At 39.5% G+C, this 21,444-nt stretch overlaps 1 protein-coding gene across 1 annotated transcript in view; it reads right to left on the reverse strand.

Annotated features, from left to right (window-relative positions):
- mmp17a (matrix metallopeptidase 17a) overlaps positions 1 to 13,458 on the reverse strand; it is an 81,041-nt gene extending 67,583 nt beyond the window's left edge. Inside the window, exon 1 of the mRNA XM_069163009.1 lies at positions 12,953 to 13,458. Coding sequence (XP_069019110.1) covers positions 12,953 to 13,093 — 141 coding nt within the window. The 5' untranslated portion in view covers positions 13,094 to 13,458. The remainder of the gene's footprint in view (positions 1 to 12,952) is intronic.
- Between the last annotated feature and the right edge of the window lie 7,986 nt (positions 13,459 to 21,444).

The following is a 21,444-nucleotide window of genomic DNA, read 5'->3' on the forward strand; positions in this document are numbered from 1 at the left end:
ATTCTAATTAAAAATGCAATGCCCTATAGAGCAATCCCTCTTTAATATTGATACGAGCATACATGAGAACACAGAGCAATAAAGTTCTCTATGAAATGATTGGTCAATGAAACAATTATCAGTCTGCAGAAAAATGAATCCACAAAAGTCACTTTTTTTTTGTCATTTAAATGTTTGTAGACATTGAACATACATCATTAAAAACACATGTTGCTTTTTTAATGCTGGACAGACAAAATAAGTGAAACAGCACAGCTTGTGGAACATGCAATGACCAGTATTGCATATTTTTTTCATTTATCATAATGAATAATAATAACAACTAATTATTCACCAAATAATATAAGAAACTAATTTAAACCAGTAAGAAATACTTAACAATTACTGCAGCACAAATTGTCATTAAATTTGACTTATAGTCAGTTTGATCAAATACATACACTAACTTTATGACCCTACATTCACTGAGCTGCCATCTGATTTGCCAAGTATGAAAATGAATAAATAAAAAAAAAACAGCTTCAGTGGAAGTTTAATTAAAAAAAAATGTGGGGGAAAAAAGGGGCTTAAAAGGGGCTTACATGTAAATATGCTAACGTGTGCTTATATCTGTAGTCCTGTCACTTCGTTGCAGACACTTTGCTCAGTGGCTCTACAGACGACTGTACTGTATACTATTTATTCACTGATTCTAGCTCCCCAGCTCCTCCCATATTAATGACTGAGAGGGTCAAGTCAACACGGATTTTCAGCAGGCTGTCAGATCTGAAGATTTGGGTAGTGGGCATGGAGCAGAGGGAAGCAATACCTTTCATGTAAGTATTGTAAGTTAGGTCGCTTGATCAGCATCAGCACCTGAGCTACACAACTTTTTACTACCACTGGTATAAGCGCAATTACGACTTCACCATGGACGGAGACCCTTGAGATGCTTCACGTTTTCCAATGTGACAAACGTGCCCGCTCAGCGCTTTGAAAATGTGCAAGTTTCTCCTCATTAAAACCACAATAGTTACGTTGAAACTTTATTTTGGGGAACAGAAAGAAGTTCCAGCTGAATGGAGATCCAGTGCGAATCGCAGATGGTTCTCGACGCACCTACAGAGGAAGACTTCCAGGAAGCGTGACGGGGAGCGCTGGGAACGGTGCGTCGCTGCAGAAGGGGAATACTTTGAAGGGGATCACAGCCTGTTTTAAATCAGGAACGGTTTTGGGTTGTTACGGATGCAGTATCTGAACTTTTTGATCGCAGTACAAATCTTCAACATCAGACGTTTGTATTTCCACGTTTGTTTTCTGTTACCACATTCATAACGATGATATCCCAAAACATTAACCTCCGTTATCATTTGAAAATGCCGGCGAAGGCAACTTGGAGTCTGTTTTAAAAGTTGCCTGTGGGATAAAGTCAGCATACTCTACTCTCCAACGGTATGAATATTCCACGAGACAAAGATGCTGTGCTGCTCTGACACTTGCTCGAGGGTTCTCAGTTCGGGATTAACAGATCTTCCACTTTCAGGTGAAAATGTGTGATGTGAACGTGAGTTGTATTGCTGAAATATTTGATATTTCCATGATCTGGTTTGCGTGCTGCACGGCTCTTATCCAGCTCCTTTTTCCCCTTCAATTTGTAAAACCCAAAACACATCGATTGTGGTCACTGGAAAATCCAAAGAGACAGCTGAGACTCAGGTAGGAGGAAATGGCTGAACTGTTCTGGAGTTGGCTTCAACCTAAATTCAGTAAAAAAAAAAAAAAAAATAAAAAAAACATCAGTGTGAGAAATAGGCGGTGTTTGTGTTCACTGATGGTGTAAAAGGAATAATAAAGAATAAGTTCTCTGGAAGAGATTTTTGAATTCAGTTTGAAGAGTTTCTCGACCAATGAACCGATCAATCATGATGGAATCAAGATGAAGAATTTACTATTTTTACCCCCTCCTAAGAGAACAACAACAACAAAAATACCCCCCAAAACATCCCGTAGGATTTTCATGGTGCTCCCCGTTTCCAAGACCAGTCCAAAACCTGGCTGCCATTTCATGATCTGGAACGGGTCTCTGGTTTTCAGTAGGTCTCAGGTGTGTGTCTAATACCTGGAAGCCTCCTAGCTGGCCCGCTATCATCAACAAAGATTAGTTTTATTTTGGTCACGAGATGGAGAGTGTAGACTGTAAACTGTGCCGCTCCTTTTGCCTCTGTTCAGCTCGACCACAGTGAATTAGGCCTAATTGTCTTTGATACTGGGTATTATAAACTGGGGATACTTGGGTATTACTTTTATCAAGGCCTTTTCAGATTTGGTGAGCACACAGCACTCTGAGATCATTTCCAGTGTTGCTGTCTTATTTATCAGAAATATTCAAATTGATGGAAACGTGTTGAAGGTCAAAGAGTCATATTTTTTTACTTGAAAGCGTACCTCCTACCGGCCACTTCTGCTCTTCAGTCATGATCCTGAACTCTAATGAGTTTACAGGATGTAAAAAAAAAAACAGTCTCATCACCAGATTGCTACTTCTTTTGATGAGGATATGTAATTAGTTTAATTGTCAATTAGGGGGAGACACACTGAGAAATAACTCTTTTTGTTTATCTCCCATGGGCTGCAGAAACAGAAAAAAAAACATGCAAATATCTAATTAACCAATGAATAATTGCTGAACTAATAGGCACCTCAAGATACAATCTTGAATTTAACAGTCACTCAAAATTAATGTGGCTGTGCAGTGTGCTGTAGGACAATGTGATTCCACTCTCAATCAGATTTTTATGCCTTAGTGCTTATTGCATCCATGTTTTTATTTTAATTCTAATAAACACATTACTCACAGACACTGGCCGCAGTGTTCCTCCCTCTTTCGTCTTCTCACTTAGATGCACCGACAAAGTGTGGCCTCATTTTGAGAGCATATAGTAGTGACAGTTAATTCCAAAGCACACATCAAACGCTTCCTCAGAAAACGTTTTTCCCTACTTTTCATCCATCTTTTTGCTTAAACTGCCCTTCACTTTGATATGAAATAAGCCAAACCAGCCAGCAGTGCCAATCACTCCCAGATCAAAATCAGCATGCGTTGTTTTTTTTAAATCCACACATGCACACAAACAATTCTGCCAGTTTAAGACGGTGAACTTTAGAGGAGCTCTGTTGTTGCTTTGGGGTTTCCTCCAGCTCTATTGGTTGGCCTTAAGATTATTTCAACTTTAACATGCAAACAGCACAACTAAAAAAAACACTATAATTACAAGACCCTTTGAATGGCATTGAAACTTTGATCTGGTCTGTGACTGAAAGTGGGCGGGATGCTCCAGCTAAAACAGAACGACCACGTGGAGTTGATTTGTGGTTTCTACTTGGAAAACCTCAGTGCGAGCCAGCTGGCCTGTAACCCACCGTTACAGTAAGCCATGAAACCAGTGAGAGCCAACAGGGAGACGCAGGATCCCATTCCGCTGCGGAAAACAGTAAAAATTGCTTGCACAGGTCGGTCCATTACTTATGTAAACTCAAATATTTGGTTGTGCCCAAACCATCTGAAACTGATTGGATGATGTTGAGTAAACTAAATACTTTCGGATTACACAGAAGCAAGAGAATAAGGCCTGAATTGTAAATCAACAATTTTCAACAAGTAGCATTTCAATCCAAAATGATTAATGTGGTTAAAACAGCAACGTTGGTAAATTAGTCTGCATTTATCGATAATTTAGTGCGTGACTCTACTATACTTTGTCTATTGTCCACATTTACTTTATGTGTATGAAATTAGTTCATTAAATCATTAAATGGCTGCAGCCATCTGAGGCCAGCAGGACAGATATGTTGATAAATCTACAGCCTACAATTTGATCAGGGCTGCGACTGAGCACAGTGTCATTATGTACAACCATTTACTTTGATTAAATCACATGCACTACGCCAACACACATTTCTTCCAGCTCTCTTTTCTGTCCATTTATGTGACAAAAGCTCACCAGTTTTCTGCATCATTGCCCATTTCCTCCCAAAACTGGCTTTTCAGTTTCTTTTTTTTTACTGCAAGTACCGCTGTATCACATCGAGTATGATGTGAGGATTTACAGCAGATAAAATTGCACACTACCTTACCTGTATTATTTATTTATATCATTTATGCTTCTAACACTTTGTGCTGCTGCACATACATGAAGCAGAATATCAGGTGTGTGGAGACACTGAGAAACACTGATACCAAAGATCTGATGTCATAAACCCATCACACATGCATCAGGAAAATATAATTTGCTGCAATATTGTTTCTTAATCCAGGTATCCTTCATTATTTTCATCTTCAATGGAGAATAAAAAATTATGAATCCAAATATAAAGGAAACGTGCCACTCTGAATTTTATTTTGACAACAAATCCATGGGGGCGATGGCACTACCTGATTTAATGTAAAGAACATAAACTTGAACATATTAGTGTTGTTTGTTTTTTGTCAACAAAGTATTTTGGAAAATGTCACGTCAAAGGCTTCACTTGTTTGAACATATATAGCGTTTTACATGAAACAGATGGTATAATGTTGCCATGACTACAGAGAGTAGACTGCAGGCAGAAACATGAGCACCATTTTATATCTCTTTAAAGTATGGAAAATTAAGTTAGCCAAATTAACTACTAACTGGTGAATATCATTGGATGTGCTGACATTGGATTACTCTGATTCTGACAAAATCTTAAAAACTGGAGAATTCTTTTTACAAATCTCTTTCTGACTAATACGTATATATAAAAAAAAAAAAAAAAAAAAAAAAATCATCCAGTTATTTTTTTTTTGTGTTGGAGTCATGAAAGAATTGCAAAATAACGAATCATTTATCCATGTTCAGAATTGTGATTCTCAATTGAATATGAAAACAACAAATGAAACACAAATTTAGCTCAAATGCCTTCAGTGTCAGAAAGGTGATGATTTAAGTCAGGATCGATTCGTTGGTGTTTCAAATTTCACATAACAGCGATGAAACAATTAAAAGAACAAAAACAAAAGAAAAATATAACTGATTGCACAACAGCTCTAAAAATGAATTGTGTTTGAACTTAATGAGCAAAGTTAAAATTTCTAGGCGTGAACCCAGACCCCCAACAAACAGTGTAAAAGCTCAATTTTGCATATTCAATATCATTATCATTCCTCTTGACTTGACAATATCACTTCTGCCTTGTTCGGTAAAAAAGACATGCACATGTAAGGCCTGAAGTTCCACCTTGTCTACTTGGAAGGCGTCGCATGAGCAGCACGTTAGCAGAGCAGCAGCTCTGGTGCTCCTCTGTGTCGACACAGGAGGCATTCACACACAGTACTGAGATGAAGGTCCCTGCTGTTACGAAGCACTCCGAGCTCAATACACAATCACTGTAGTGCGCTACCAGCCACTTTCTCAAGTAAAACACAAAGTCCCTGGCTATGACCCCCTTGTGCCGACAGCTGGACTGATCAGAACATATCTGTTCTGTTAGATGCTTCAGACACCAGCGACACGGTCTGTGCTGACAAAGTTTAAGTGTTAGATGTGTAAAAAAAAAAAAGTCAAGCTTTGCACAGTGAATACTAACTCCACTATTTCAAATGAGGTGGGAGAATGGAGTATGTGGGCAAAAAAAAAAAAAAAAGATTTCACAAATATTATCGTGCGTCAACATGACAAACTCTACATGCATCTGCTGCCAAACCTTATCGGTAAATCAATGTCATCAGCGTCTGACAGCGTGTCATTCACACAAATGTGGTAGCCGCCACACATCAGTCCACCACCACGCAACGCTGGCAGCCCGCGAGGTGTCAGAGCTCCCGGGATCCATTTTGAATTGTTTTCTGATGAAATCATGAACTCCTCAATAATTCTGACAGTCCTCTTAGAAACTTGCATGTCTCCGGAGAACGTTTACGCTTAACACGGCTGAGGTGACAGGGAGTGGATGGAGGGCCTGGTTTCCCTCCTGCTGACAAGCTGACAATCTGATACACATTAACATGCTGAACGTTTGCTCTCTGTCACTCTTTACAGAGAAGTATGGTCTCTCTAACGTTCAAATCTTCTCCCACACGACATTGTTCCTGAAATAATCTACTTGCCCTCAATATGAGTCCCATGATGCATTTCTACAGAAGCGAGGTCACACTGGTTGTTGGAAGTGGGCCAGCGCTGCTAAAAGTATCCTAATGATCTGAGTGTAATAACAGATTTTTTTTTAGCAGGTGGGCATTTTAGGCAAAAACACTGTATGGTATTGGATTATTCATCGAAAGCGACTCATGCTGTAAACTCGGCCTCAGCGCACATCAAATTTTGAAAAACTGCACGTCTTCAGTTTAATCTTTTAGATAAGGGCCGGTGTTTGTTAGCAGACAAAAAGATAGCTATTGATTGTTGATCTGTGGATTGATCTTGGTGCTCCGCTCTTAAATAACTGTCTGTAGCTGTTGTAGTCGTCTATGCATGTTTCTGCTATTTCTACCAAAGTATCTTAACTCAAAGTGACAGATGCCCTTCACGGGCTCCTGCTGGTAACGTGTTCTTGGCAAACAGCTTTTAGGTGCATTACCGCCACCTCTTGGCAGTCGTAATGTGCCAATAAAAAAGAAAAGAAAAAGGGGGACGTTTATTTTCAGTCAAACTTTTCAATTTTTTTTTTTTTTAATAATTTAATGCCTATTCAAAAATCCCGGCCCATCCCTAATCCACTTTTTTTGGGTCTTCTTTTCTTGAGCCTTATTTCGTTCAGTGCAGCACTCCTTGACTGTCTCTGCATCCATTTTTCTCTTTGAGCCGCTTCCATCCCGGAGCTTCTGGGTTTAATCAGAAGAACCGTGGTCTGCTGGTAGAAAGCACAGAAGAGAGTCTCCGATGTGCATGAGTACAAAAAAGAGAAAGAGACTGAGAGAGTGAAAGGACTAAAATTATGATGGGCAAAATCTACACAAATTTCAGAGAAGTTAGATGGTAATGAGGGTAGTGGTACTCACGGTGGCCACACTGGTCATATAATAAACCCTATTATACCCTTCTGAACAAAAACGAATTTATGAAAATTAACATTTTCCAAACTAAAAGCTCCTGAAGCACTGTTGGTTGGATGATTAATGGTGCTTGAAGAAAATGAGTTGGAATCGAAACAGAAAAGAGCGACTGGGTATTATTGTATGAGTATATCTGAAGATATACGACTATATTTTAGTGCCGGATGCTCTCTGAGTCACTGTTATGGTTCTTTTAAGAACACAAGCTGTAAATTATTGACCCAATTACAAAGCATATTATGGGTATAATTAGAGCCCTTTTCTTTGCAACAACCTTGTAACTCTTCAGAATGCAAAATATCCCCAAAAAGGACTGTACATTGCATCCAAATTTATCAAGAAAGCCACAAGTAATCACAAATAGGATTAATATGAAATTAACAGTTTGTTCCCGAGAACCTGGCATCACTTTTTAAAGCCAGTCTTCCCTCACTCCGGAAAATAATACGTCTGTTTTTGATTTGTTGTTTTGTTGTCCTTGCTCGGAGATGCAATTTCAAGACTTGATAACATTACTTTGATTTTTTTTTTTTTTAGCAGGGAGGGCGCGTGAGTGGTGGAGGTACGGGAGCGGGAGCAGGAAGGGGGTGGGGGGGGGGGGGCGCACCTACCTCTCCAGAGGAATTGATGCCAGATGGTGTTCTCATTTAAGAAATTAAACAGGGAAATGAAAGTGAGAAATGGACTTGGCGGGGTGTGGTTGGCCTTCCGGGCTCACGCGCACGCACAAACTCGTACAGCCTTAAGGTTTTACGATCATTACTCAATTGTGTAATGGTCGGGTTTCCTTAATGAATAAAATTCCTCAGGTAGCTGAATATACTGTAATTTAGGTGATATATCAGCTGCTAATCTGGCCAGCTCGCACTCACTTATCAAAAAGGAGAGCCCTGTGTGTTCAGGTGAATGGTTCCTCTGGGAAGCCTGCGGTTACATTTCAGTGGAGAAAATCCTCCTCACGAGGAACATAATATGACGAGCAGAAAAATACAGAGCATATTACATTTTAGTTGTTATGACTCAGTTCCCTCAAGTGCTGAAATTGCAAATCGCAGCTAGGCAGCGATATATCAAGCCGCGTAGTAGCATGGCTATAAAATGAACACTTCTTATCTGTGCTTAAGCGTGTGGGTGAGTCTTTTAGGGACTCCGTGTGTGGTTGTTATGAAGACACACCTCATACATAAAACTCACAATCTCAACTCGGTGACAAGAGCAATGGCAGCGATCGGAGGATTGTTTTATGGTGAGACGGCTGTTTTTGTGTTTCTGACTCCTGAGTGAACAACAGCTAAAATCAGACTCACACTGACGAACACCCACACATGTATCCACACCAGCATAATAAACCCACTGTGGAAAGAGAATAATGTGTACAATCATCTGATAATATCTATACTTTACAGGCCTTCCAGAGTGATGCTCTCTGTGTCCTCTGGCTCTCCAGTGACAACGAATCTGTCACTGGCCAACTAATAATCATCCGAGCTGTCCACACTGATACTCTCTCGGTGTCTGTCATGATGAACTAGGCGCTGCAGTCAGATTATATTGTTTAGGCTGGTTTTGCGGTCAGTGATCGGCAGAATCTTTTTCTTTCCACAGGGACTAAACCAGGGAAACTTTATCTCTCAGGTAAATTGAGAACACACTAAATCACATTCTTCTACTTTATTAAGCAGACCTACACTGAGCTCCACTTCACACATGCTTTCTGCTTGAACAGGGCTTTGCAGGATTAACAATCATCTTGTGGTTAACAGCCTCGGTTTGCAACTCTTGGATATGCAAATACTCCCACTGGGATCATCACTTAATTTATTGGACAAGCTACAACTATGAACGTCTGCTATCCCCTCCCCCTGATCTCCACAGTGAAGGAGTCACATGCGGCCTCTGCTTCCCGGAGCTCCACAAAGGTCTACAAAGACACTCCATTTCTGTGGCATCTCTTGAGGACAGAACAAACAGTCTGGACTCCAACTATTTCTTAGCACCCGGAAAACTAGAAATATGAGACCCGTCCTGGATTTGAAGGTAAAGATCCTTTCACGTAGCTACTCATAAGAAATGGTCAAGCTGAGTTCGAAACTATAAACTTGAAAGGCACTTTCATGTCTTTGTGGTTTCTGGGCTCAAGACATTCTTATATTTTCCTTTTTCGGGTGGACCAAAAGAGTAGAGAAAGTTACTTCTCAGGTGCTTCCGTTTATCAAAGTGAGAAATATGCTGTGGTGTTAGGGAATACTTGTTTTCACCAACCAAGACAATCTCTGTCTCAACACAGCTAATAGTGCATGCTGAACGCTGGGAGGCTCTGACGGAGGCGGTGTTTGCATATTTTGGTGAACGAGGCTTGTGTTGAACGTATCGGACAACAGTGAAGGTGAATATGCTGCAACTAGATAGGCCAGATAAAATTCAATAGATGTTTTTATAACTTTTACGATGAAAACTTGTCTCCATATGTGCTATTCTTATTGAACAGAGAAACTACAAACACGTTACGGCCATCACTGTTAACTGTGTCACTGATAAAGCTTGAAAAAAAAAAAGAAGAAAAATCAAACACAGCCAACATGAAAAGACCAAGGAAATAAGTTCCATCAATTTCAGCAAGTCAGAATATGATGACATCAGACTTGATTAACTGAGTAAAATGACATTAAAAAGGGAACTAGTATAAAAATTGAGTCGTAGAGAGGAAGTACTTTTTTCAGCTTTTGAAGACTGCGGGATTGGAACTACTTTTAGATCAAAACTATAACTGCTTTTAGCAGATTTTATAGGTAGCATCTATCAAAAAGTAAGGCAAAAAATAGTTCTGGTTATATCTGTCATATTGACAATTAAATCACTGTTTGAAAGGGTTTTCTGAACAGCAGGGAATTGGTGGGAATGCACAACAGTATTGGCATGTCATCAGTCAAGAAAAAAAAAACCTGCATTAGCATGAAATTAATATTAGTAGATATGAAACGTCAACATAACTTAAATTGCCATCACTTCCTCAATTTGCCCGGTGAATGTATACATTTTAAAAATCATTTTACACTCAACGTAGATACAATCGCAATACTTTTGTTTTTGCTCCCATTTTTCATTAGTTTAAGGAAAACATCGAAGACTTCAGTCAGGCACATCAAAGTTTTGAGAGAGCGTGCGATCGGCACGCCGACTGCAGGAATGTCCACCAGAGCTGAATGTTCGTCTTAAATGTGCCACGGCTGTCAGGTGGATGGATTATCTTGGCAAAGGTTAAGTGCCTACCAACATGAATTTCAACAAATTTGGGAAAACATTTTTAGAAAAATAAACCTTTTGTGCACATACAAGAAGTCAAGAGATTTTTTTTTTTTTTACTTCAACTCATGAAACGAATTCATTTATATATTTTTTGAGTGTATTTTATGTCCAGATCCGCCAGAAGGCCATCATGATAAGAGTAGACACATTAATATGTTAATTCCTCTACAAGAGAAAAAAAAAAAAATATATGTGCATATATTGGTATCAAAAATTGGACGAAAGAGTCCAATGTCAACCCCCCCTCCCCCCCCCCTCCGCAGGAAGTGGTCATTTTTATTGCTTGAACTGTCTCATCTTCAACAAGAGGCATGTTTGCTTCAGTGTTGTTTTGCCCTTCACACGACAGTCTGCACAGAGACTGAGTGTATCGCACAGCTCTATCTGGAAATGCACAGGGTGGCCTCCGCCTCGAGTTTTGTTTTGTCTACCTGATCGATGGAGGAAAACCGCTGCCGTTACTACACCTTTTCATCTAACGATCCCGCTGGGTTTGTACTGTCACAGTTTGCTCAAATTCTCCCGAAAAGTTTGTGCAAGAGTCACTGTCCAAAACTTCTGCTGTTTCGGTATTCACCAGTCAACAGCAATTCAAAAATAAATTTATCAGTGGCAAATAATTATCTTTGGCGGCGGTTCAGGGACAACCAGTCGTTGACAGAGATGTGTGACTGTAACCGAAAGAAAATGAGAGCTAACTGGAAATATGCGGGAAAACATATATTTTCACAGACAGAAAACGACGAGTTCATTTCTGTAATATTATTTTGCCCTGCTGCCTCCCAAACGGTTTAAATGTTGAAATATATTTGATTAAGGCTCACAGGTAGCAGCACGTAGTAGCTTTACGTTGCAGGCCAGAAAATAAAACGAGGCGGGAAGTGAGAGTCCAAGGGTAGGGGAGCTGTTCCATTAATGTAATAGGCTGTTTCAAGGCTCCAGTTGTCTGTGGCCAATGCTGCTCAGCGAGGAGGAAGTGTGTACAGGTCCTGGTGAAAACCTCATCAGATTTGGCCAAATTGACCTTTTGGAAAAACAGATAAAAATTGATCCCGAACTGAGGAGCAACAGACCATGTCTTTATATCAGGGTTGTTGTCTTCTGACTCAGCAGTCAAGTCTGTGTTACACACCGATAGAAAATGTGGATAATGTAAGCTTGCTGGCTGCTGTTTACAACTATTTCTTGTTACATAACATTATTTATGGGCAGCCCACATACCGCTGCATTTGATTAAGTTCAAACTGTCTTTTGTCTTGTATACACGTAGTATAAATTATGGCCACAATTAAAGTGTCCGTGTCTGATGTGTCAGAAGACACAGCAAATAAAAAAAATAAAAAATAAAAAAGGAAAAGACACAATGCTTCAAAGTGTAAGAAAAACGTAAAGACAATATCAAGAAGAAGACATAGAAACTGATCCGCTTTAGTGTTCTTGTTGTAGTCTTAAAGAAAAACGTAATCCCCACGTGAAGGTCTCAGAAAAAAAAAAAAAAAAGAAGAGTTTTAAGGGCTTAAAGAAAGCGAGGCAAGAGAGACGGAAGTTGGAATGAGCGGCAACGAAAACCGATGTCGCCCCGAGCAGTGACATTGAAGAAACGTGCAGCTTCGGTGGGGGTGAAAATGAGAAGATAATGAACGGCTTTTGAAAGGCAGGAGCTCAAGCTTTTACAATGAAAATGTCGTGTAGTCCTGCATTCATATCCAGCATTGTATATAACCCATCAAAAGGCTGCAAACTCAGACACCGTACGAGCTTACACACATCAGGTCTTTCCAACTCTTGGTCTTTTGCAGGTGCACCTGCTGCGTGCCACGCACATGCTGTTGGTCTGTGATGTATGAGGTGCGGCCAGTTCCCACTTTGCAGTCTGTGTGGATCTCAAAATGCATCACCGGACACACGCATGGAAATATAATGCATTAAAATCCCCTACTAATGAGTTTTTTTTTTTTAGAAGCGATGAGTAAGGGCTTCGATTTCTTTTCATAGGCAGTCACAGCTCAAATCGAATTCCTCCACGAATGATACCGCCTGTTCTAGTGAGTTCATTTCTACTGATCCACCGCAGACTCCAGTGCTGGATCCTCTATTTAAAACACAGCGGTTCTCCAAGAAAAGCTTCTAACATATGCCTCAAGGATTTAGTCAGCAAACGGTGTAATAGGTCGTTGAAGCAAATCCCTTCACATACATGTAATTATTTATTGCAGAGAATTTGACTGCTTTTCCATCTTAATGAAAGGATTCAGTAGATTAAAGGTCCCATGCACATATTTTATTTATTTATTTATTTTTATTTTGTAAATTTCTCATCAGGCAGTGTGCAGGCTACAGCCACTCTGCCTCCTGAATTGGACTGCAGAGCGTTGTTAAAATTCAGAGCAAGTATCTGGAGAAGACAGCACTCGCTCTTTCCTGGACGTTCAAGAGTAGCCCCAAGTAAATCACACAGGAAAAAAAAAAAAAAAAAAAAAAACCCTGCCGGCGCACCGACACAACACGCCACCTACTGCAGGTAGAAAAAAAAACCCAAAAAACTTCGGAGCACCGTTCTCCGTAAGTAGGTAGAAAAGGTGCTTAAAAACTTACCACCCCCGTGTCCAGCTGCTCGGTAGACAGAGAAGGAGCCGCTCCGGTCAGAGGTAAAGCACACAATATCGGCACCAGCAGCAGCAGCAGCATCTCAGGAGAAATATTCCTCATCCACTTGTGAAGGAGCAGAGAAATCATGATACCCTATGACAGGCTGATCCTGCAGGGCTCGGACATCGACCCCGACAGCCGCATCCGCGGGATGAATCTCACGCCGACCCTGTGGAAAAAAAATGTGCCCGAGTAAGTCTGCCTCACTGTTGAGCGCAAAACACGTAAAACACATTAAAAAAAAAAATTTTATTTAAAAACCCGGCGCCGGTAAAACACTTCGGACCATGAGCACAGTTTATTCCCTGCAAAAAAAAAAACTTTGCTGGTAACCCGACACCCGGGGAGCCAGGGTGAAAGATAAACTGCGTATTCTTGTCTTATCACAAGTCCATCAGAGGTTATACATCCCTGAAGCGTAGAAAGCGCGAGCACACCCGCTCTGTCGCTGCGTCTCGAGCTCTGGAAAATGAAAGCAGCTGCCAGCTGCGTGCGGTTTGTGTCGCGAGCAGCTTCAAAGCCGGGCACGATCACCCGCTCAACTTCCGGGGAAAAAAAATAATCCTAAAATAAAATCCTTACGGCGATCGTATATAAATCATAAAGTAGGTTAAATGAAAAAAAAACATGGGATGCCAGATGATCAAATTTTGGACTTTAAGGATGATTGTTAAAGTTGACAGAATTTAATTCATTTGTTATTTTTTAATAATAACATGGCAAGTTTGAGCCGTTGAATTTGTGTAGTCATGAGCTTACCGATTACAGAAGTGAAAAGATGAGGATTCGCTACTTTACTGTTTTATATTCATGAACTTACAGGTTCTATTCTGTTACTAATAAACATCACTTCAGACTGTGATTACTTTTCCACGGGCATGAAGCTACATTTTACATTTCATCAATTCAATAACTACATTATCTATATTAATTATAATGAGTAAAAAAAATATTACTTTAATTGTTTAAAAGAACAATTAAACAAAATATTAATTCATTAATTACCTCAGTGAGAATAATAATTTGTTGGAGTTAGTCTAACTTTTGCTCAGGACTAATAGACAATGCCTACTGTTTTAAATACGACTTACGCATACATTTGTTAAGACTACGTTTTGGATGAGAGAATATGTATTTGTTAACAAACTCTTTTTCTGCCTGTAATGTTAAATAAACAAAAGTTTATGTTTTCACGCAACACATACCAATCACCCACAGTCCCTCAACTTCTGCCACCTCGAAGTTTTACTTTGTGCTTTTATTTTGAATTGGGATGTTCACACTTCCTTTGGGCTACTTGTGAGTTTTCCTCTGACTTCATTTAAACAGCTGTGAGAGAAGTTGAATTCGGTTTAAGGCGCCTTTTATTTAATCTCTTTGCACTTTAATCATGATTCATCAAAAAGATAAAAGTCACTGTCTTAAAGACGGTAATTAAAAGATGACTGCTGTTACAGCTCTAATGTGATGTAATGAATGCAAGAAAATGGATGATGCATCACTGATGGATCACTACTGCTGCTGACTAATAAAATTACTATTTACTCAAACTCTTTTGCGCATAAGTTTTAGTGGAGTTTTGAATATGACTCACTGACAAGGATGACTGCAGTACTCAAGGTTAAATAAAGTTAAAGAATGTCTGACGTCTAAAAGTCAAGCACTGAAAATATGAACAGCAGAATTTCTTTTTCTTTTTCTCAGCTGGAAACTTTGGACATCATGGTAGCTAAATGACAAGCAAGATCCTTCAACTGGGGGAATCAAATTCAAATCTCCAATATGGCAATTATCCGCCCTCATGAAATGTCCTCGAGCCAAACTCTCAAGCCTTATTATTTCTACCAGTGCCGACCCAAAGGTGACCCTGCAGCACAGCACACGGACCTCCCTGTATATGTTAAAAGAACATTCCCCTGGAGGTTATAACAGTAAAACTGTAATCATAATGCAGACGCATGCACGCACCTCTCTGCCCACACATATGCCAGCGTCTTAACTATTCTCTGCGTACTTTGATAGACAGTCTCCTTAACCTAATCACACTGTCACTAATGATTCACAGCTCTTCTTTATTGTACCACAACCTCATGACTTCACTGCAAAGAAATGCACAGTGAGTGCCTGGGCACGCGCACCCACATACACAAATTAAGCTTATCCAGTTGATCTACTGCTGTAACCATTACATCTCCATTTCAAACCATTAATATTTAATAGATATATCATTATTTTCCGGCAGCAGGGTCTAGACAACTGGTGCCATTAAAGTCCAGGAGAAACAGAATGTGCTGGGAAATACAGAGGAATGAATTGCCAGCCAATTAAACACACATGCTTGTTCATCGGAGTGATAAAAGTGCACATCTGCAAAATGTGGAGATTTGTTACCATCATTACACTAATATTTTTACCATATTTTTGAAAGCTGAAAAGGAAAGCATACAATTTGCTGAAGAGACAATTTACTTGAAAACATTACAATGAAGAAAACACTAACATAATACAACTCAGTGTGTCTGATAAATGTGCTAATTTATACATTCATACAATTATAAACATTCACCAGCCAATACAGAAACATTTTACTGTCAATAAACTGATCAATCAGTCTAAAAATGCCACACATACATACCTCCTTAGCTGGTTTCATTTTGCACATCCATCCATCATTCATCTCTGGTATGGAAAAGAAAGACATGAAAAATATCTGTCTTTTTTTATAATAGCAGCATCAAACATTCTGCTGTCTTAAGACTCACCTTTACTACCTCCAGTCCCAGTCACACACGTCTCATAGTCGCAACGTTATGATAATGGTACCATCTGAATATCGTGTCTCACAGCATGTCTGCTGGCAAACAGAAGCTTCATATTTAATTCACAGCAGGTTAAAACATCCATTTACTCATCTCATACTGCTGTTTTGCCTGAAGGGTTTCACCACCTTAGGACTAATTCCAAGAGATATTTACTCCATTGTATTGGTCAGATCACAGGAAAAACCCACTTGGCCAGTATGGGCTCAAGGAGAATTAAGTTTTGTTTGTTTCCATTGTAAAGTATGCTTTTTAAGTCCTTGTTGAAGCACGCTGGGGGCGGCACAATGGTGCAGTGGTTAGCATTGTCACCTCAGAGAAAAGGTTCTGGTTTCAAACCTCGGCTGAAGGCGTTTCTGTGTGGAGTCTGCATGTTCTCCCTTTGCTTGCGTGGGCTCTCTCTGGGTAATCCGGCTTCCTCCCGGCATCCAAAGACATGCGTGTCAGGTTAACTAGTGATTCTGCACCTACAGCCTTAGTGTGAATGAGAGCGTGAATGGTCTTTGATTCTGTCTCTATGTGTTGGCCCTGTGACGTCCCCTGCCTTCGCCCAACGTGAGCTGGGATAGGCTCCGCCCCCTCTGTGACGGGTGTAAATAATGGATGGATGAAACACACTCGGTTCCACAGAGTTAACATCCTGGAGATGAATGAATATTGTCAAATATCTTTCTATACCATCAAATCCTGTCATGTAGAACCAGTGAGGAGTGATGACCGTGGTTTTGTGGGAGTTATCGGGATAGTGTTTGACGATGGAGAAATGTTAATAACATAATTCACAGCTAATGTATTTTGTATTCACACTTTCAGTTGTTCTTAATGAGCTTTCTCAATAGTCAAGTTAACAATGTGGAGTTTAAAACCAACATAAACATTCATTAATCTCTGTCTTATCTACTTTGTGTGTGTTATACATTGTAATTTAGCTGTGATATGGTCTTATTTCAAAATATTTGAGTTCATTTTTGTAAATCTTTTACTGAGGGCACAATCTTAGAAGCTATTAGCATTATAAGTCTATAACATTTCTCACATTATGTGTGAGGGTCCATGATAATAGTTCATACTAAAGCAACACACTAAAATAAGTTTTGTGCAAACCTTTTTTTTTTTCATGATTTATGTCAGTTATTGCTGTTCGTGGTGCTTATAATAATATTAAACATAAAATTATTATCAGCAAGGACATTAAAGATATGCATTAGACAAATTGCAATATTACAATAAATCAGGCTAAAGCATGCTTATAAAGGAGGACCCTGCAGTGCCGTGACCAACCAGTGTGAGGAGTCACTGCAGCTGGAAGGAGTTGAAGCAACTGCAGCTCTCCATTCACAAATATAAATAATTGCGATTATTGGAACACAGTGGATGCTAAATGTACAATAACATGTACCATGGGTTTCTAATTGTAAGTAAGCTATCGTCCGTATGGGTAGTGAGAGGAATAATATTTGGCAGATGCTGAAAGTTAGGAGGACCCTTAAAATAATATATTTATATGGGGAAAAAAAGCATGTAAAGAGCACGGCTCGTGGGTTTTTATTGGCTGAAGGTTCTATACAGCAGCTATTTTTGGTTAACCAAAAGCACCGCTTGCCAATGTCTGTATCAACTTCACAGAAAATTATCTTTGATCCAATACGGCAGGTTTCCTGAAAGATATATCAGTTTTAAGAATATCTAGTCATTTGTTTCTTAACTTTTAAGACCCATAATATCTTGTGAATATATCAAGACCTGGTTTTTAACTGCGCGTTCGCATGATGGCTACATCGTGCATGCTGCGTCAGTTTGAAGCGCTGGTTGTGTGTGTCCTCGGAAACAAACGTGACACATCAATAAGATGCATGTGAACAGCATGGGGGAAGTGTAGGGGCGGTACGGGGACGGGACAAGGTCAGGGGTCAGTGGGCACGAAAGCAGCAATAACAATGGAAGTATTGAAGACAAGTAAACAGATCAGGTTTGAAATCACCCGCATTTGCATGATTTCATTGATGCTGCACAGTGACAAGTATGTTTGTCAGAATAGCTGATATGAGATCAGCACCATTTCAGAACTTGACAATGAAACGTGCAAAAATATATGAAAGCAAGTGCAGGACCTTTACTACCATGCACAGCAGAAAATAATAGAAAACTGGGACGGGTATATGGTGTCGATGGTGGGTTTTTTCATCATCGGATGCCTGAGCTGGCTAAGCCATTTTATCAACTGCTGGTCCAGTGAGATCAATTTTCCACTAAATAATTTCACCATGTTTACAGTTTACATCATGCAAAACCCTTAATTCTATTTACATCCTTTGTGCGCTGCTGTGCTTTCAAAAGGAATCCTCCAGGAACACGGCACTTAGTTATGGAAACATTTAAACAATTATATTGACAATGCAGCCGGTTGTTTGTGTGAATGCATGATTAAAAAAGCAAGTATATGTCAAGCTTCACGATAACATTCATGAGGTCTAAGGCAGCTCTTTATGGGTAGTTGTGCAGTAGTTCAAACAGACATTGTAATGAGTGAGGGGTTTATCTAAACTTTATGTAAAAAACATTTGTTCTTAAATCTATGATTTCTTCAAGCCCTTATTTAGTTACTGAAGATTTAACATGCTTGCATGATTTGGTAAACGAAGCTGCAACTGCCAAATCATTTTCTTATCAAACAATAAAATTGATTGGTTTCCCCTATGAAACAGAAAGTAAACATGCAAACTTGTCAGAATACAACACATGAATACACTTTGAGTTCCTCGACTGTTTTGAAAAATCGCTCCCTTCAATATTTGGCATCACCAAGTTTCCATGATGAGTCGTAATCGACTGGAAACTCCCCTCAGATCTCCCTGCATGAAATATCATGTCAGTCACATGTGACTGCCTGGAGAGTCAAAAACAACAACAACTTTTTTTTTTCTTCTTTTTTTTTATTCATTTATGCAAAAAGGAGACGGGTCTTATTTAAGGAGGATTCTCTCACTCGGAGAAAAAGTCATATTGTCTAAAACTTTTTGTTTTTCAAAAGACTGCGTATTTTTGTCACATTTATGAGCATGTCATATTGCTCTGTTACCATGCACTATGGCGCAGCAGCAAAGAGAAAAGAGCCTTTTGGAGTTGGTTAAAATGCAATTTTCTCCTGTCGTCTACTGAAGGGGCGGAGCTTTATTTATCCATGCGTCTACTGGGTAGAATGCAATGAAACACCCTGGAGAGGTCACTCGTATATTGTGGGTTGAGAGAAATTCACTTTTGACAAATGCAAATCCCACATCTATCACTCTGGGGAAGTTTGAATGCGGAAAGCCTTACTTAGTCTTCCATTTTTCAGACATGTATTAGAAAAAATGTTTGAAGATGAGTGATGAATGTTACATGCTGAAAGGCCAGACAGTAAATCAGTATCTGTTGGGCAAGGACTGATGTCTGTGCTGAGAATCCGTTATGTATTTGTAAGACTTACAGCAGTCAGCACTTGTTGTCCGCAGTTAGAAAAACTGCTCTATTCAGACAGAAAAGATGACATTATGCAGGGCTAGAGAGGTCCCACTTCAATATGTGGAGTACTGTTCTCCTCTTATCATAAGGGCCTCATTTAAAAAGCCCCTCTAGAGCTGCGTTCCAACATGAGATTGTTTTAGATGTGTACCGGTGATGAAAGTGTGTGTGGATATGTGTTTGTTTCAAGATCTGAGATGCAGTGAACTTCTGTAGTTGCCATGCACCCATTACCATAATGATAAAGTCTCTTATTTATTTTTAACAACAGCATAAAACCCATCAATTTGCGTATTTATTATATCCTTGTCCCCTGCAAATACCAAGGTATCCATTCAAGACCTTTCCCCATTGGAACAATAAAGTTTATGTGATATTTTATGGTGGCAAGGCTGTCAGATTTGCTCCCCACCCTACAGCAAAGACACTCTCACTGATTCCCACTCCTGCTTTGAAGTAAATTAAAGGAATAGTTCAACATTATGTGACTAAGCCTTTTCAGCTTTCTTGCTGAGTGTTAGATGAGAAAATCAGTACTACTGTCAAAACATTCAATAAAAAGCTGTCGGGACAGTTAGCTTAAGCATAAAGCCTTGGAACAAAGTGGAACAGCAAACCTGTCTACTTGGAACAAGTTTGTTTCTTCCATGAGGATGTGGAGACTCAAAGGAGTCTCTGCTCCCAACTTGTTTTTTTTGTACAGATTAAACAAATGCAAAATAGATAATAAATCATTTGCGAGCCTCATAAGCATTTAAACAATTATATTGACAATGCAGCCGGTTGTTTGTGCGAATGCACGATTAAAAAAAATCAAGTATATGTCAAGCTTCATGATAACGTTCATGAGGTCTGAGGCAGCTCTTTATGGGTAGTTGTGCAGTAGTTCAAACAGACATTGTAATGAGTGAGGGGTTTATCTAAACTTTATGTAAAAACATTTGTTCTTAAATCTATGATCTCTTCAAGCCCTTATTTAGTTACTGAAGATTTAACATGCTTGCATGATTTGGTAAACGAAGCTGCAACTGCCAAATCATTTTCTTATCAAACCATAAAATTGATTGGTTTCACCTAAGAAACAGAAAGTAAACATGCAAACTTGTCAGAATACAACACATGAATACACTTTGAGTTCCTCGAGTATGTTGTGAAAAATTTCTCTCAAACCTGGCTCGGTCTACATGGAACAAGTTTGTTTCTTCCATGAGGCTGTGGAGACTCAAGGGACTCTCTGCTCCCAACTTGTTTTTTTTTTTTTAACAGATTAAACAAATGCAAAATAGATAATGAATCATTTGCAAGGCCTCATAAGTGCTGGGATGTAGAGTTTGTGACCTATGGCCGGAGTAAGGCTAGCTGTCTCTATGCTAAGCCTTCAGCCCAAGCAAAAACCAACCGTGACATCACCCGTCGGCTTGTAACCTGCCGTTCTGAAGCCTCGAGTTCGGATTTTGGCCGTTGCCATTTTGTTATTTTGTTGCGCGAAGTGGCCAAATTTGTAGGAGCTGGGAAGGAGTGAACAGTGATTCAGTCTTGATCTGAATGGGAACCTGAGGACACTACGGCCCGATCATCTATGGTCGAAACCTGACTGCACAGGCCTGTCAATCAAACAGACACGCCTCCAAACATTCTGCTTTTTGAGCTCTAATATCAAATTAACGATGGGACTATTTTCAGATGGACCACCAGAGAACTAGTAAAACGGAGTGACTTTGGAAAATGACACCATTATGACTTGAAATGTTTTGACTGTATTTCATGAAAGAAATTTAATGGGAGTCTATGGAGCTCCAGTCTTTTTGGAGCCAACCCCTAGTGGCCCTCGGTATTATTGCAGTGTAAGCCACTTCCACACTGGCCTCACTTTTCATACCCGAAAGCAATGTCCACTTTTATATACAGTCTATACTTAAGCCTTATATTTTACAGATAGACAGCTGAGTAGTAATAATTGTCTTATCCAGCCCCTGGCAAAAAAGTGAACAGGTATACTTCCCAAATTGTTGAACGATTTATTTACAAAAAGTGCCTCTATAAAAACGGACTGATTCAGAAGCTAAACTACAAAAAGAATCAAAAGATTGTTTGTATTGTAGAAATAATAATATA

Source organism: Embiotoca jacksoni, unplaced genomic scaffold, assembly GCF_022577435.1.
Source record: "Embiotoca jacksoni isolate LCO1_2020_lvr unplaced genomic scaffold, fEmbJac1.0.p SCAF_10, whole genome shotgun sequence".
In the NCBI taxonomy this organism is placed as follows: Eukaryota; Metazoa; Chordata; class Actinopteri; family Embiotocidae; genus Embiotoca; species Embiotoca jacksoni.